The 13189-nt window shown below is 39.2% G+C and overlaps 1 protein-coding gene across 1 annotated transcript; it reads right to left on the reverse strand.

Moving 5' to 3' along the window:
* Nucleotides 1–4323: 4323 nt before the first annotated feature.
* On the reverse strand, nt 4324–9205 carry LOC147337930 (uncharacterized). The gene is made up of 6 exons (XM_086312950.1): nt 9064–9205; nt 8612–8974; nt 6557–6877; nt 6176–6433; nt 5829–5951; nt 4324–5639 (listed from the first exon to the last, which is right to left on the reverse strand). Exons 1-6 carry the CDS (start codon nt 9116–9118, stop codon nt 5401–5403), a joined length of 1359 nt encoding a protein of 452 aa, XP_086169076.1. The 5' UTR covers nt 9119–9205; the 3' UTR covers nt 4324–5400.
* Nucleotides 9206–13189: the final 3984 nt, after the last annotated feature.

Below are 13189 nucleotides of genomic sequence, written 5' to 3' on the forward strand. Positions count from 1 at the left end.
TTGAAAACGACACACAAAAGCTAAAATCACAAGTTCATTCATAAGTATTACAAAAGTTCTTGTGAGGAGAGCTATACTGCTTAGTAAGCTTCATGGGTGTGCTGAAGAGACATTTTTATTCAGAAAGGATGGGACAATAATATTTCACTCAATACCTAGCCTGTATTAATTCATTAGCACTTCATCAGTGTTACATAAACAATATATAAAGAATAAAATGTAGACAACCAGGTAAAAAGCAGCTTGTTAAAAGGATGCAAATCTTTGCCCCAACATGAATCTGTGAAGCAATGCTGTCCAGATAATATTAAAACACAGATATCCATCAAAGCACACTGTAAAAATATTATTTTGATAAAAGGAAATTAAAATGTATATTTTAAGCTTTACATCACTTGAAATGTGCTAATAGAATAGAATAGGCATGTAATAACACAAAACATTGAGTTAAATGTCAGACAGTCTGTATGAATGTAGTGTAATTAAATACTCCAGACTCTGTACAGTTACACACAGTAAACATAAAACGTGATGGTGGACGTCAACAAAAGAAGGATGCATATAACTTACTTACATTTGAATGGATGACCAAGCTAAGGCAGTAATACACATGCAACCACTTAACTGGAACTGAGAAAAACTCATTCGTGAGAAAAAAAACAACCTACATGGGTACTTCCCGTATTACAGAGCAAGGATGGGATCTTCTATTCTGAAAGCGGTAATAAAAGTTACAATTATACAACTATGTCTATGCACATGTCAGGCAACATACTTGTGTACAGCTGGGCATCTCATCAGTTTTTACCCTGGGACAATCTGGCAAAAATACCAGTTTTTTACAAATAATCAGGCCAAAATATATTAAGCATAGAAATTAGGGTTTACGTTTTGGAGGAGATGTAAACAGAACATACAAACGCACAAACGCACACACACACACACACACACATATATATATATATATATATATATATATATATATATATATATATATATATATATATATATATATATATATATATATATATATATATATATATATATATATATAAGCAACGTGACGCCGCTTTTAGATCCGGTGATGGTATGCAGTACAGTGCAGCCAGATCTCAGTTGAAAAGAGGCATCAGAGAGGCCAAGGCAGCGTACAAGAGAAGGATCGAAGACCACTTCACCACCAACAACTCACGACAGGTATGGCAGGGAGTTCAGCACTTAACCAACTACAAACCTGGCAATACCACGTTGACTGAGGGTAACGCGGAGCTTGCAGAGGAGCTGAACCACTTCTTCGCACGCTTTGAGGTGAAGGGACCAGAGGCAGCAGCAGCAAAAACATCGGACAGCAGCAGCCCAAGCCTCATAGTGCAGGAATATGAGGTGAGGCGCACACTGAGGGCAGTGAACCCCAGGAAGGCCACCGGACCAGATGGGGTAACCGCAAAGGTCCTAAAAGAGTGTGCAGACCAGCTGGCTGGGGTCTTCACTAAAATCTTCAACACTTCACTGTCCCAGTCCTGCATCCCGCCGTGCCTAAAGTCAGCCACAATTGTCCCACTGCCAAAGCGTACCAACATTAGCAGCCTCAACGACTACCGACCAGTTGCTCTAACACCTGTTATAATGAAGTGCTTCGAGAAACTGGTCCGACGTCACATCATGTCCTGCCTGCCACCCACACTCGACCCGCTCCAGTTTGCATACAGAGCTAACAGATCAACTGAAGATGCCATTGCTACAACGCTCCACACCACCATCTCTCACCTGGAAGTGCAGGGCCGTTACGCCAGGCTGCTCTTTGTTGACTTTAGCTCTGCTTTCAATACGATACTCCCGGACAGACTAATAGATAAACTGCTGGAAATTGGACTTCCTTCCACCACCTGCCGCTGGATCAGAGACTTCCTCTCAGACCGTGTACAGAGAGTTAGAGTGGGGCCTCATCTTTCCTCAGCCCTCAGCCTCAACACCGGCTCTCCACAAGGCTGTGTACTGAGTCCCCTACTGTACACTCTGTACACACATGACTGTGTTAGTTCCCACCCAGACAACACAGTCATCAAGTTTGCAGATGATACCACTGTGGTGGGGCTCATCTCAGGGGGAGATGAGACTGCATACAGAGCTGAAGTTCAGAGGCTGTCAGATTGGTGTGCAGACAACAACCTGGACCTCAATACCACCAAAACAAAAGAACTGGTAGTTGACTTCAGAAGGAGGAAGTCCGAGCTGCAGCCTGTCAGCATCAACGGGGAGTGCGTGGAAAGGGTCTCCAGTTTCAAGTTTCTGGGTGTGCACATAGACACAGACCTCCAATGGAGCTCTAACACCTCTGCGGTCTTAAAGAAGGCCCAACAGCGTCTCCACTTTCTGAGAATCCTCAGAAAAATGGACCTGAAGAAGGAGCTGCTGACCGTCTTCTACCGCTGCTCCATTGAAAGTGTGCTGACATATTGCATCGGTGTGTGGTTCTCCAGCTGCACCACAGCACACAGAAAGGCACTCCAGAGGGTCATCAACATGGCCCAAAAAATCATTGGACATCCTCTTCCCTCCCTGAAGGACCTGTACAGCACTCGCTGTCTCAAGAGGGCACGCAGCATCCTACGGGACTGCACACACCCAGGACACCGGGTGTTTAAGCTGCTGCCGTCTGGCAGGAGGTTCAGGCTGCTGAGGTCCCGAACAAATAGACTCAAGGACAGCTTTTACAACAGGGCAATAGCCCTGATCAATGTAAATAGCTGACCTGACTGGATACCTCCCTGGACTTTTTAGGGGGAGGTAACAATGTTTAAAACAATAACAATAATATTTATATTTATAACAAGGTGCAATAATAATTAATGTGCAATAATAACAGTGTGCAATACACATACACTTATTCTTCTTTTTTATACTAAGTTAATATACTGTGTTGTGTTGTTTGTTACGTTGTGATGTGTCATATCGTGTCGTGTTGTGTTATATGTAGTGCCGACGTAGGACAGTTTTTCCAATTTCATTGTACTACTGTACTATGTATGACTGTGCAATGACAATAAAGAGTTATCTTATCTTATCTTATCTTATCTTATATATATATATATATGCATTAATGAATGATGAAGTTTGTAATGTGACATTATAATCACAGATGAATCAAAACTGCATATTCCCTTCTGCGATTTCAACTTGTTATCCTTGTCAAGTAAACATATTTTGATTTTGTGGGCGATTGTGGCTCAAGAGTTGGGAGTTCGCCTTGTAATCGGAAGGTTGCCGGTTCGAGCCCCGGCTTGGACAGTCTCGGTCGTTGTGTCCTTGGGCAAGACACTTCACCCGTTGCCTACTGGTGGTGGTCAGAGGGCCCGGTGGCGCCAGTGTCCGGCAGCCTCGCCTCTGTCAGTGCGCCCCAGGGTGGCTGTGGCTACAATGTAGCTTGCCATCACCAGTGTGTGAATGTGTGTGTGAATGGGTGGATGACTGGATATGTAAAGCGCTTTGGGGTCCTTAGGGACTAGTAAAGCGCTATATAAATACAGGCCATTTACCATTTACCATTTGTGAAATAATCCTTACCAGTTGATAATAAACACACTAGTTTCCACATACTCACAGCTATAGCTTATAAAATGGAACCAGCCAATATTTTTGAACTTATAATGTTCATTTTGGTAACACATTATAAGCAGTATTTTATTCAAGCAGATCCAAAATAATAATAATGAAAACATCACTAGAGCCGGTCAGATTTTCTCTTTGGGAGACCAAACATTTACCTGCAGCTAGGAGATCAATCTTTTACAAACTTGACTCCTTGAGTGAAAACACATCTTCATAAATTCCCACAACAATTTATTTACATGAATTTATTTATAGTGGATTAAAGCTTAAGATCAACACTTGCAACGTCCTGGTCTCACAGTACACAGGAGTATGCTGTGACCAGGGTGTGTGTGGCAGAGAAGATAAGCTAACAGTAAGGAGCTGGTGCCCTACATCAGTTGAGTTGAGTGGACAACATCAGAAGCATTGTTCATAGTTTGTAATAAAGAGTTACTCTGAGCTGGAAACGCTGCATCCTTTGCAGGTATGTTCAGGGACCAGATCAAGAAGTACATCACACATCACAGATAACATTTTTGTTAGCACTTTATTCTTAAAACAAATTCACAGTTTACTTTTTTACATTCTAAATCTACTTTTCTTGCCCCACTGATATAATTACTTATAATCTTGTGCATGCTGGACACTCAACTGTAAATCTTGATATTGTCAACTCTGCCACCTCCAGCTTTGTCTCTTGTTTCTGTCTCCAAATCAGCACTCCATCCATCATAGGAGGTCTTACTACCATCTTGGAAACTGTCCCTTTCATTCTAGCTCCAATATCCTTCTTTCAGAAATCACCCTGACACTCATCTTCACCCTCTCCACCCTGCCTGAACTTTCACCTACAGCTCTGTTGTGCATTGTCCATTGTTTTGAATGGCTGATTCAAAGATTTAAATGAGTCAAAGATCCTTTGTTGTTTCCTTTATTACGCAGTCACATAACGGAATTGCATGTGGTCAGCTTAATACCAACTAGTATACAAAGCACAGAAAGATACATAATATATAAATATACAGAACAGGAAAATACGGTAGCATTGTAGTTACATGTTCCAAAGTGCAGTTGTCCTGTGTGTGTGTGTGTGTGTGTGTGTGTGTGTGTGCACAGGGGGTGATAGAGTTCATTGTTCTAGGGGAAAAAGTGTGCTTCAGTCTAATGCTTCTTGCTTAGTCCTAAACCACCTTCAAGAAGGCAGACGGACAAACAGTCATTTACTCAAGTGTGTGGGATTTGCACCAAAGCAGCTGGCTTTCTTCTGGACACAGCAAGCATACACAGAGTCCCGATCTGGGAGAAGATTTCCCACAGTGCCCTGTGCTGTTCTCACTACCCTGGCCATGTCATTTCTGTCCTGTGCCGTGCAGCTGCCATGCCATACTGTCATACTACAATAGATGATGCTTTCTGTTGCATATCTATAGAAGTTTGCCAGCAGTCTAAAGAGCCTTTGCTGGGCCTTATTTACATTGATGCTTTATCACTGTTTCAAGTTTTTGCTGCACAGAAATTCATAGAAATGTTCACCACACTTTTTACTTTAATCATTTTCATTTAAAGGATGACTACAATCATGACCTTAATTCTATCAGAGCTTTAACACAATGCAAATGCAGACAACGCACATATTGCTTGTAATTAAACACGGAAGGAACCTAAAACTGGATGCATTGATGCTCTGTTTTAATCAGCTGAGCTTTGTGTATTTGCCTGATAATTAAAAGTGTCTTTAGGTGTCTTGATGTCACCTCCTCATGTGGACCTTCAGTGGTGCAGTCTGTATAAAGACACCGACCATTTAAATCACCTCATTTTACGGACTGTTGCATATAAATAATTATCTCCTGTTGGTTGAGTGTGTCGAGGTTGCTTTGGAAACTTGACCTGGGCATACTCCACTTCCACCTTTTTCTCTGCCTCTGCCTCACCCTCGCCCTCACCCTCATCTTCATCTTCACTCTCAATCTCGACATCGAACTCCAGCTCAATCTCGGCCTGCAAATTCACTGCTGCTCTGAACTCCACTTGGTCATCCTCTTCGTCTGCAGAGTAGTAAGATCAAATTAAAACATTAGTTTGACTTCTGATTTTCACTGTCATTTCTGATTCTGACTAAAAATCACAAACACAATGCCTTTATTATCCATTTCTGAATTTACATGACAGCGGCATCAACATAGTCTTAGCAAAAATATGATACTTCTGAGTGAAGTAAAAATGAGGTTTTGTACCTTTTTCTTTTGTAGGTTTGTAGTTTTGTTTTTTCCTCTGATCAAAGATGATTGCTATACCAATAACTAATAAAATTAGCAGTGCTAAGAGAACACCACCGATCACTTGCAAAATACCTGCTTCTGAAATAAAGTGACATAAAAAACAAACAAGTAAACAAATGCATGTTTTTACTAATTTACTAATATACCATTACCGCTGACCACTTGATTTACTGATGTGATATCACTGTTTTACTGATTGCTCATTTTAATTGAATGTACCACAAACAGTCTGAGGATTTATGAAAGTACAAATAATCAACAAAAACTAATTATCAACCTTTTTTCATCACGTTCTCACTCACCACAGGTAGATATCCTCTCCTCTTTGGAGACATTACTGACGTTGTTCCTGACTGAGCAGACCAGATGTCCTGCGACGTGCTGTTTCAGGGTAATAATGTTAGTCTCATTATTTACAGAAAGGAGCTCAGCATCTGTCAGTGTGCGTCCATTCAGAGTCCAGCTGTACTGAAGACTGTCCCCTCCCTCAGAGGAGCAGGACGCCCTCCTCTCTCCCTGGGACAGACACTCCAAGACCAGCAGGACAGAGGACACAGGAGCTGAGAGAAACACATACAGATGAGTTAAGTCTTTAAGTTGGCCTTTAATGAAAAACAGCAAAAGCAGAAAATTCTAAAGCTTACTAAAGCAATATTACATTTCTATTAATTAAAAGGAATTACCTTGAATAAACAACTGTAAAGTCCACTCGCCTGATGCTCTTCCATCTGAATCAAAGGTTTGAAGGGTATAATTACCACTGTCATTCCTGCTCATGTTAGGAATCCTATATGTTCCATTACTGGGAGAAAAGACAAATCTTTGTCCTTCAGCATTAGGAAGAACTTTATTATTTCTGACATTTAGTATTTTTAATGAATTTTTCATCAATTGGTATTTTGATGTCTTTGAGGTATTGTCCATCAGTTGAATGTCCACATTTCCACCTAAAGATCCATAACACTGAGCTCCATGCTGTTTAATGTCACAGCAAGTTTCCAAACCTGCAAATAAAAAAAGTAAACAAAAGCAAAACTGTAAACTTTTGGAGTATTCAGTCCCTACCAGAAGGATTGCAGCAGCTTTTGCAAATGTTTACCTAAAACAATCGTCGATGTTTTGTGCCTACTGTCTGTCTCACTTCACACTATGTGAAGAAATATTTAGTGCTCATGCCGATGAGCACTACACAGGTTTATGACTTAAACACAGCAAGGGTTCTATTTTACTTGTGCTGATCTTTTTCAAAATGAAAATTTGGAAATTCTAACTGGAAAATCGAAACTCACAAATGAAAATGAAAAAAAAAGACTGAATTTAATTTAGCTGCTGTAGCTTCAGAGTTCTGCTGATATGCATGTTGAGTTACTGTCACACCATGATGATAATGAGGATGTGACACTAAGCCCATGCTTTTCTACAAGCATTTAAAATACCTGCTGTAAAATAAGGCTATTTTAATCCGTTATTAAGTGATTTTTTCCAAAATGGAAACTGAGAAAAGCAAAGCTCTTGTAATCTTTTGTATTTTGACCTTTTACAGTTTATTTAATGATCTAATTTCTCAAAGCTGTTTTTTACTGCATATTCATTTTGAAAGGATCTCAGAAAGAGGCATCAATATTTAAAGAAAAGCAAGCAAGTAAGTGGAAAGGTGCAACACACATCACATTAGCTGACACAGCACTTGGGCACTGAGCATGCAGTGATGGGAAGGTTACTTTTAAAATGTATTCCAGTAGCCCAAACCAGGATCTTTTCCTAAAATGAATCAAGTGGTTTTAGTGCTTGAAGCAAACAAAGAGCTGGTGAATACAGAGCTAAATGAACCGCCCTACTCAAAGTTTACTAAAACCGTCATTGTCTTTTACAGCTATGTGCAGCTTAATAGTAACAGTTTGGTTCAGTTAAAAAAATATTAGCCTGTATGTGAAGATGATTAGACTTTTATTCAAACACAAACTAAGTCTATGTGTTTGCAACATAGAAGTTTCAAATGTGAAACGAGCCACTTGGTTTTGAGGCTGCAGAATTAGGTTAAAAATACAACAATCATAATGCCTGTGTGGTTTTCTGAGGTACCGTTACGCAGTTTACATTGGGGTCGAATACTTTATTAACTGACCCCAATTCGGGTGTCAGGAAATCCACGTTGATACACTCCAAGTACATCTTTTTCAGTGAGCTTTGCTTTTTTTAAGGTTTCCAATTTATTATTGTTCTCATCTGTTATTCTTTCCAACCCTATTTTGTGAACCCAGTTATTGAGAACTTCAGCTTTGTTTCTTCTTTGCTTTTTAATGGTTTCTGATTTACTTGTGGTCTTATCATCTGCTACAGTGCTTCTTTTTCCAACCTTAATGTTTAAATTTAATGCAACTAATAATAATCAATGACCAAGTGGAAAGTTTCAGTGTGCCTTTTAAGTTTACGTGGTAGTTACTGAGAAATAAAAGATGATTAATTTATGAATATGAGTAGTGGTCCACATGTTGCAAAAATAACTGGAAACATCAATAGATAGACAAATAATATATCAGGAAATGTTCTGTTCTATTCTGTTCACTGTACATTTGCTCTGTGCATATGCTTATTTTTTGTCATTTCATCTTCTATCATTTTGTTGCCCAAGTGATGGATACTGATTAACAGTTCTACTGCCACATAATGTTTACATGTCTGATTATCTTTATAATAACATCAAAACTATGCAATAAAGAATAAGTTATATAACTTGCCTTCAACTTTGCCATTTTCTTTAACATCCAGGGTGAAAACAATGTTTTTCTCTTGGACTCCATTTGAATTAAAGACCTCAATGCTGTATTGACCTGAATCATTCCTCTTCACGTTTGTGATCTTGAGTGTCCCGTTCATGAACTGTAGTCTGTTGTTAAATTCCTTGTCTATCATTATTTTTTCTTTCTTGAGATTAAACACAGTCATGTTCACCCTGGGAAGCACCTTCAAACACTTCACATCACGGCCACTAGCATTAGCCATCACATCACATTGGATATACACAGTTCCTTTAAGAAGAGGAGAGCATGGACATCTGTTTGCATTGAGATCACATGTAGTTTCATCAACTGGAAAGAAAGCTGAAAAAGATGCATTCAAAAGAACATGAGCTTATAAGAATCACACTACAAATGTGAATGTTTGGTGTTTTTTATGAAGACAATCTTACCATGAGTTCCTCCTGCTAATAACACAACAATAAGAAACGGTGCCATCCTCTTCATATATCAACACTGTGGATTTAATCTTAAAAGAATAAAGATAATAGAAAAATATTAACAAATGCTGAACCTCCTGTGAACCTCAGGCAAACTGACAACAAACAGTAGATGATACAGACAGGGTGTTTTCACAAGAGCAGGAAATAAAGTGACTCACTTCTACTTGCCCACACAAATAGAAGTGACATAGAGAGAAGTGAGGCAGGCTTTTGCTTGTGTGCTGTAATGAACTGATCGCAAGAAATATCCTCAAATGTTAATGAATCTTTTTCCCTCAACTGGTGTAGTTTGGGGGAATTACCTATGCAATCTATAGACAATCTAGGCAATACTCTTTACTGGGGGAAAACTTTCAAGTGTCAATAAAGCCTTCGCATATGGTCTAAGAAAAAAAACAGGAAGCAATTCAAAATAGACCAGAGGTTTCTGTGGGGAGAGCTTTGTTGTTTCATGGTCTTTACAATGTGTGCAGGAGAGACATCATTTTATGTTTGCAGGTTTGCGTAAGTTTGCTTTTTGAAAGAAAGAGAAATAAACAATAAAGAAAGAGTGTAAACTGTAAATACTAAATGGATGCAAATCACTGCCACAACATGAAACTGTGAAACAATGTCCTCTAGACAAAAACAAAAAACATATTTTTTTTTACCCATCAAAGCAGACAGACTCAAAAGTAATAGAACTCGCTTACAGTATTTGAATAAAGAAAACAAATGAAAACAATGCAAATTTAAATCTCTCTCCGTAAACGGCTCGTAATGTGTTTAGAATGAATGTGTAATAACACAGGTTTTCAGTGGTAAATAGCAGAATGTCACTGAATGTATTTAAATTAAACACTGCAGACTCTGCACACTGGAGGCTTTGCAATTTTTCACTTACTTTTGATTACTCTCAGTAAGCACGAGGAGTGATGGCGAACACGCATAGAAGAAGAATCATGATCAAGAAACATAGGATGTAAATGATATACTTATGTTGCAATGGATGCACACATCAGCAAAGCCTAAGTAAGCAACATATTCAATTCAATTCAATTTTATTTATATAGCGCCAAATCACAACAAAAGTCGCCTCAAGGCGCTTCACAGATACAGAGAAAAACCCAACAATTACATGACCCCCCTATGAGCAAGTACTTTGGCGACAGTGGGAAGGAAAAACTCCCTTTTAACAGGAAGAAACCTCCGGCAGAACCAGGCTCAGGGAGGGGCGGCCATCTGCTTCGACCGGTTGGGGTGAGAGAAGGAAGACAGGATAAAAGACATGCTGTGGAAGAGAGACAGAGGTTAATAACAGATGTGATTCAATGCAGAGAGGTCATATATAAGCACTCTACTGGAAATGTGAAAAATCATCTAAGGAAATCATGGTTCACATACCCTAACTCCATCAATGCACTGAATACATCTATGAGAAAAGCAAACCCTGCATAAGTACTCTCTGCATTATAAAACAAAGCTGGAACCTTCAACTCTGAGGGGGTTGCAATGAAACTGTCCGAGTGTTATGGCAGGACTATTGTTTTACATACTTCCTCTTACTCTGCCTTAAAAATGGAAGTAAGAACTATGTTTATGCACACGTGTCGACAAAACGTCCTGTTTTCTCAAATAAGAAGTTGAAAATATATTGAGCATAGAAGATATAGAATTGAGATATGAGATATACAATTTATTCATTTCATACTCTTCAGTTTGAAAAAATGTAAACAGAGTAGTTAAGAGGACAATCCCAATAAAGGAAATTAAGTTTGGTATATGTCATTACAATTGATGTCATGCTGACAAAACCACAGAGAAAAGACTGGAGGAACAGAAAGGAATCACAAAAGGGAACTACTGAACCCAAAATAATCCAAAACTCAGCACGAAACTAAAGAAACAAAAAACAAAGAAACCCAAAAAGTATCGGTGAATATGAATGAACAGAAGACCATAACCAACACAGAGTTAGAACAAATCCCTCGTCAAAACCACAAGAAATCATAAACTCGCAAAAACTCAAAGCATGGCGTTCTGAACTCAAATGTTTAGTTTCTTGACAGTATCCCAAATCCCATTTCATTTCTGCAGGAAGCCAGTGCGTGCATAGTTATACAAAGGTTTGATATTGTACAAGATCTCCAGCCTGGGCGATTCTTTTCCTTCACTGATGGCTTCCAACACATTATCCCCATCAAGCCTCTCAGTGAGGGACTCATCACAACCTGATAATCCCATTAGTGTGGGGTACCAGTCAGTAATGTGTACTGCTTTGCTCACCCTCCTTTTTGAGCGTAACGTGATCAGGCAGTTGGGCTGGAAAGGTCAGATCATGGATGGATTGTCAGATGAGTGTTGGAGTCCACTGTGCATTTTGTCATGTCTGTTTGGATTAAAGGGAGTGTATGGGGGAACTCTGCAGCACTGCAGACTGACACACGGGAGCTTTGTTAGAGGGGAATAAAGTGATTAAATGGCGTCCGAAAGGTCGATTTAATTAATTTTAAAAAGCCAGTGGGTGGTTAACAGTCTTACTTGAGTTGGGACTGAATGGAGCAGTGGAGGTAGTCTAAGGTCACCTAGATTAGCAAGGTTTCTGTGGAAGTACAAAGGAAGTAACTAAGAGAACTGAAAAGAGAACTGGTTAGCCCAAAACAGGCATTTGCAGGCAAGGTAACAGAAATGACTTAATGTTCCCTATTATGGCAACTATTGAGAGAAATATGTCTCAAACCTGAATGAATACTAATCACTACCCAGAATGTATTAAGTTCAAGTACTTTAAGCAGATCTGCCCCTGGTATTTATTCAGGTTTGGATGTATGCATTTGTAAAATATTTTTACATGTGGCCAAATTGCTTCAGATTTGTATGTGGATTGAAGCACGCACATGTGAGTCCTCAAAAGTTACACATGAATCATTGTACACATTTGTAAAGCCTAGTTTACGCTTGTGGGTCATATCGTACACATTTACAATGCTAATGAGACATATTTCTCTTAATAGACAATGATCCATGATCTATGATGAGAACTGCTGCAAGCTTCAATCTGAAATACTCCACAGTTGATTACAATATGCAAGGCAGGTGTGGAAAGCGCTGCTTGTGTGAGACAACACAGGAAGTCTGCACTTGTTACCAGACATGTTTAATTTCCTCGCTGATGTCAGCTTTAACTGACACCTTATAGTTTCTATTTGTTGTTGCGCCATCATCATTACTGGAACAACAGTTTATACCCCCGCACAAGGCCAAGGCATCCTCTCCCCTTCTGTTGTGTAAGCGTGTAGCAATTTCACCTAAAAACACTCAACTTTCTTACCTGTTAACCCTTCACACCATGGGATGCTTGTATCCTTCTAATGAGGAGTGTATTAACTCTATTATCAGTATAAATTGCAATTAATTTAAAAATGAAACATAATTAAACTTATTTCTAACAATTCCTTCCTTTCACAATGTCAGTTGTGAATCCCAATCATGCTTATCGTTTAACTCCTCCCTCCAGGATTCCCAGCCAGGTGTGATACTGAGCCTGAGGCCTTTCTCTCCTTAACTTGTACTGTGTCTCCCTTTCAGACAGGAGAGTTACCCTAAGAAGTTCAAAAATGTTGTTTAAGCATACTCAATAATTAAATCACTCACTGCCACCTTGTCCCTAAATGATGTCTCTACTGTTCTGTGGATCCTACCCACTCATCTTCATCTGAATCGCCACCCTTTTTATTATTACTGAGTCTTTTTCTTTCTTAAGCCTGTACTGCCTCTCCCTTTCAGACAGGAGAAATCTGTCTGATATAACAGCATCAATAACATTGTGATATTTAAAACATCCTAAAGGTATTTACAGTGCACTTTTGAAAGAAGGTTTAATCTGGTGGTTCAAAGCAAAATCATTTGTGAAATGACCACAAAATTCTTTTTAAGAGTTTCAAAGTGTCAGAAATCAGTAGATATAACAAAGGAACTTACAGCTAGTTGTTATATTTACAAGGGAAATGAGGATGATGCTCAAGTTTCTCAGGTGTTAGGAACTGGCATCACTGTATGAAGCAGTCTAGCTGCTATACAGAAGTGCAGGAGTCCA

Source organism: Aulonocara sp. 'chitande type north' Nkhata Bay, linkage group LG2, assembly GCF_057382095.1.
Source record: "Aulonocara sp. 'chitande type north' Nkhata Bay isolate Kocher_YH1m ecotype deep benthic linkage group LG2, A_spYH_male_GT1.1, whole genome shotgun sequence".
Lineage (NCBI taxonomy): Eukaryota > Metazoa > Chordata > Actinopteri > Cichliformes > Cichlidae > Aulonocara > Aulonocara sp. 'chitande type north' Nkhata Bay.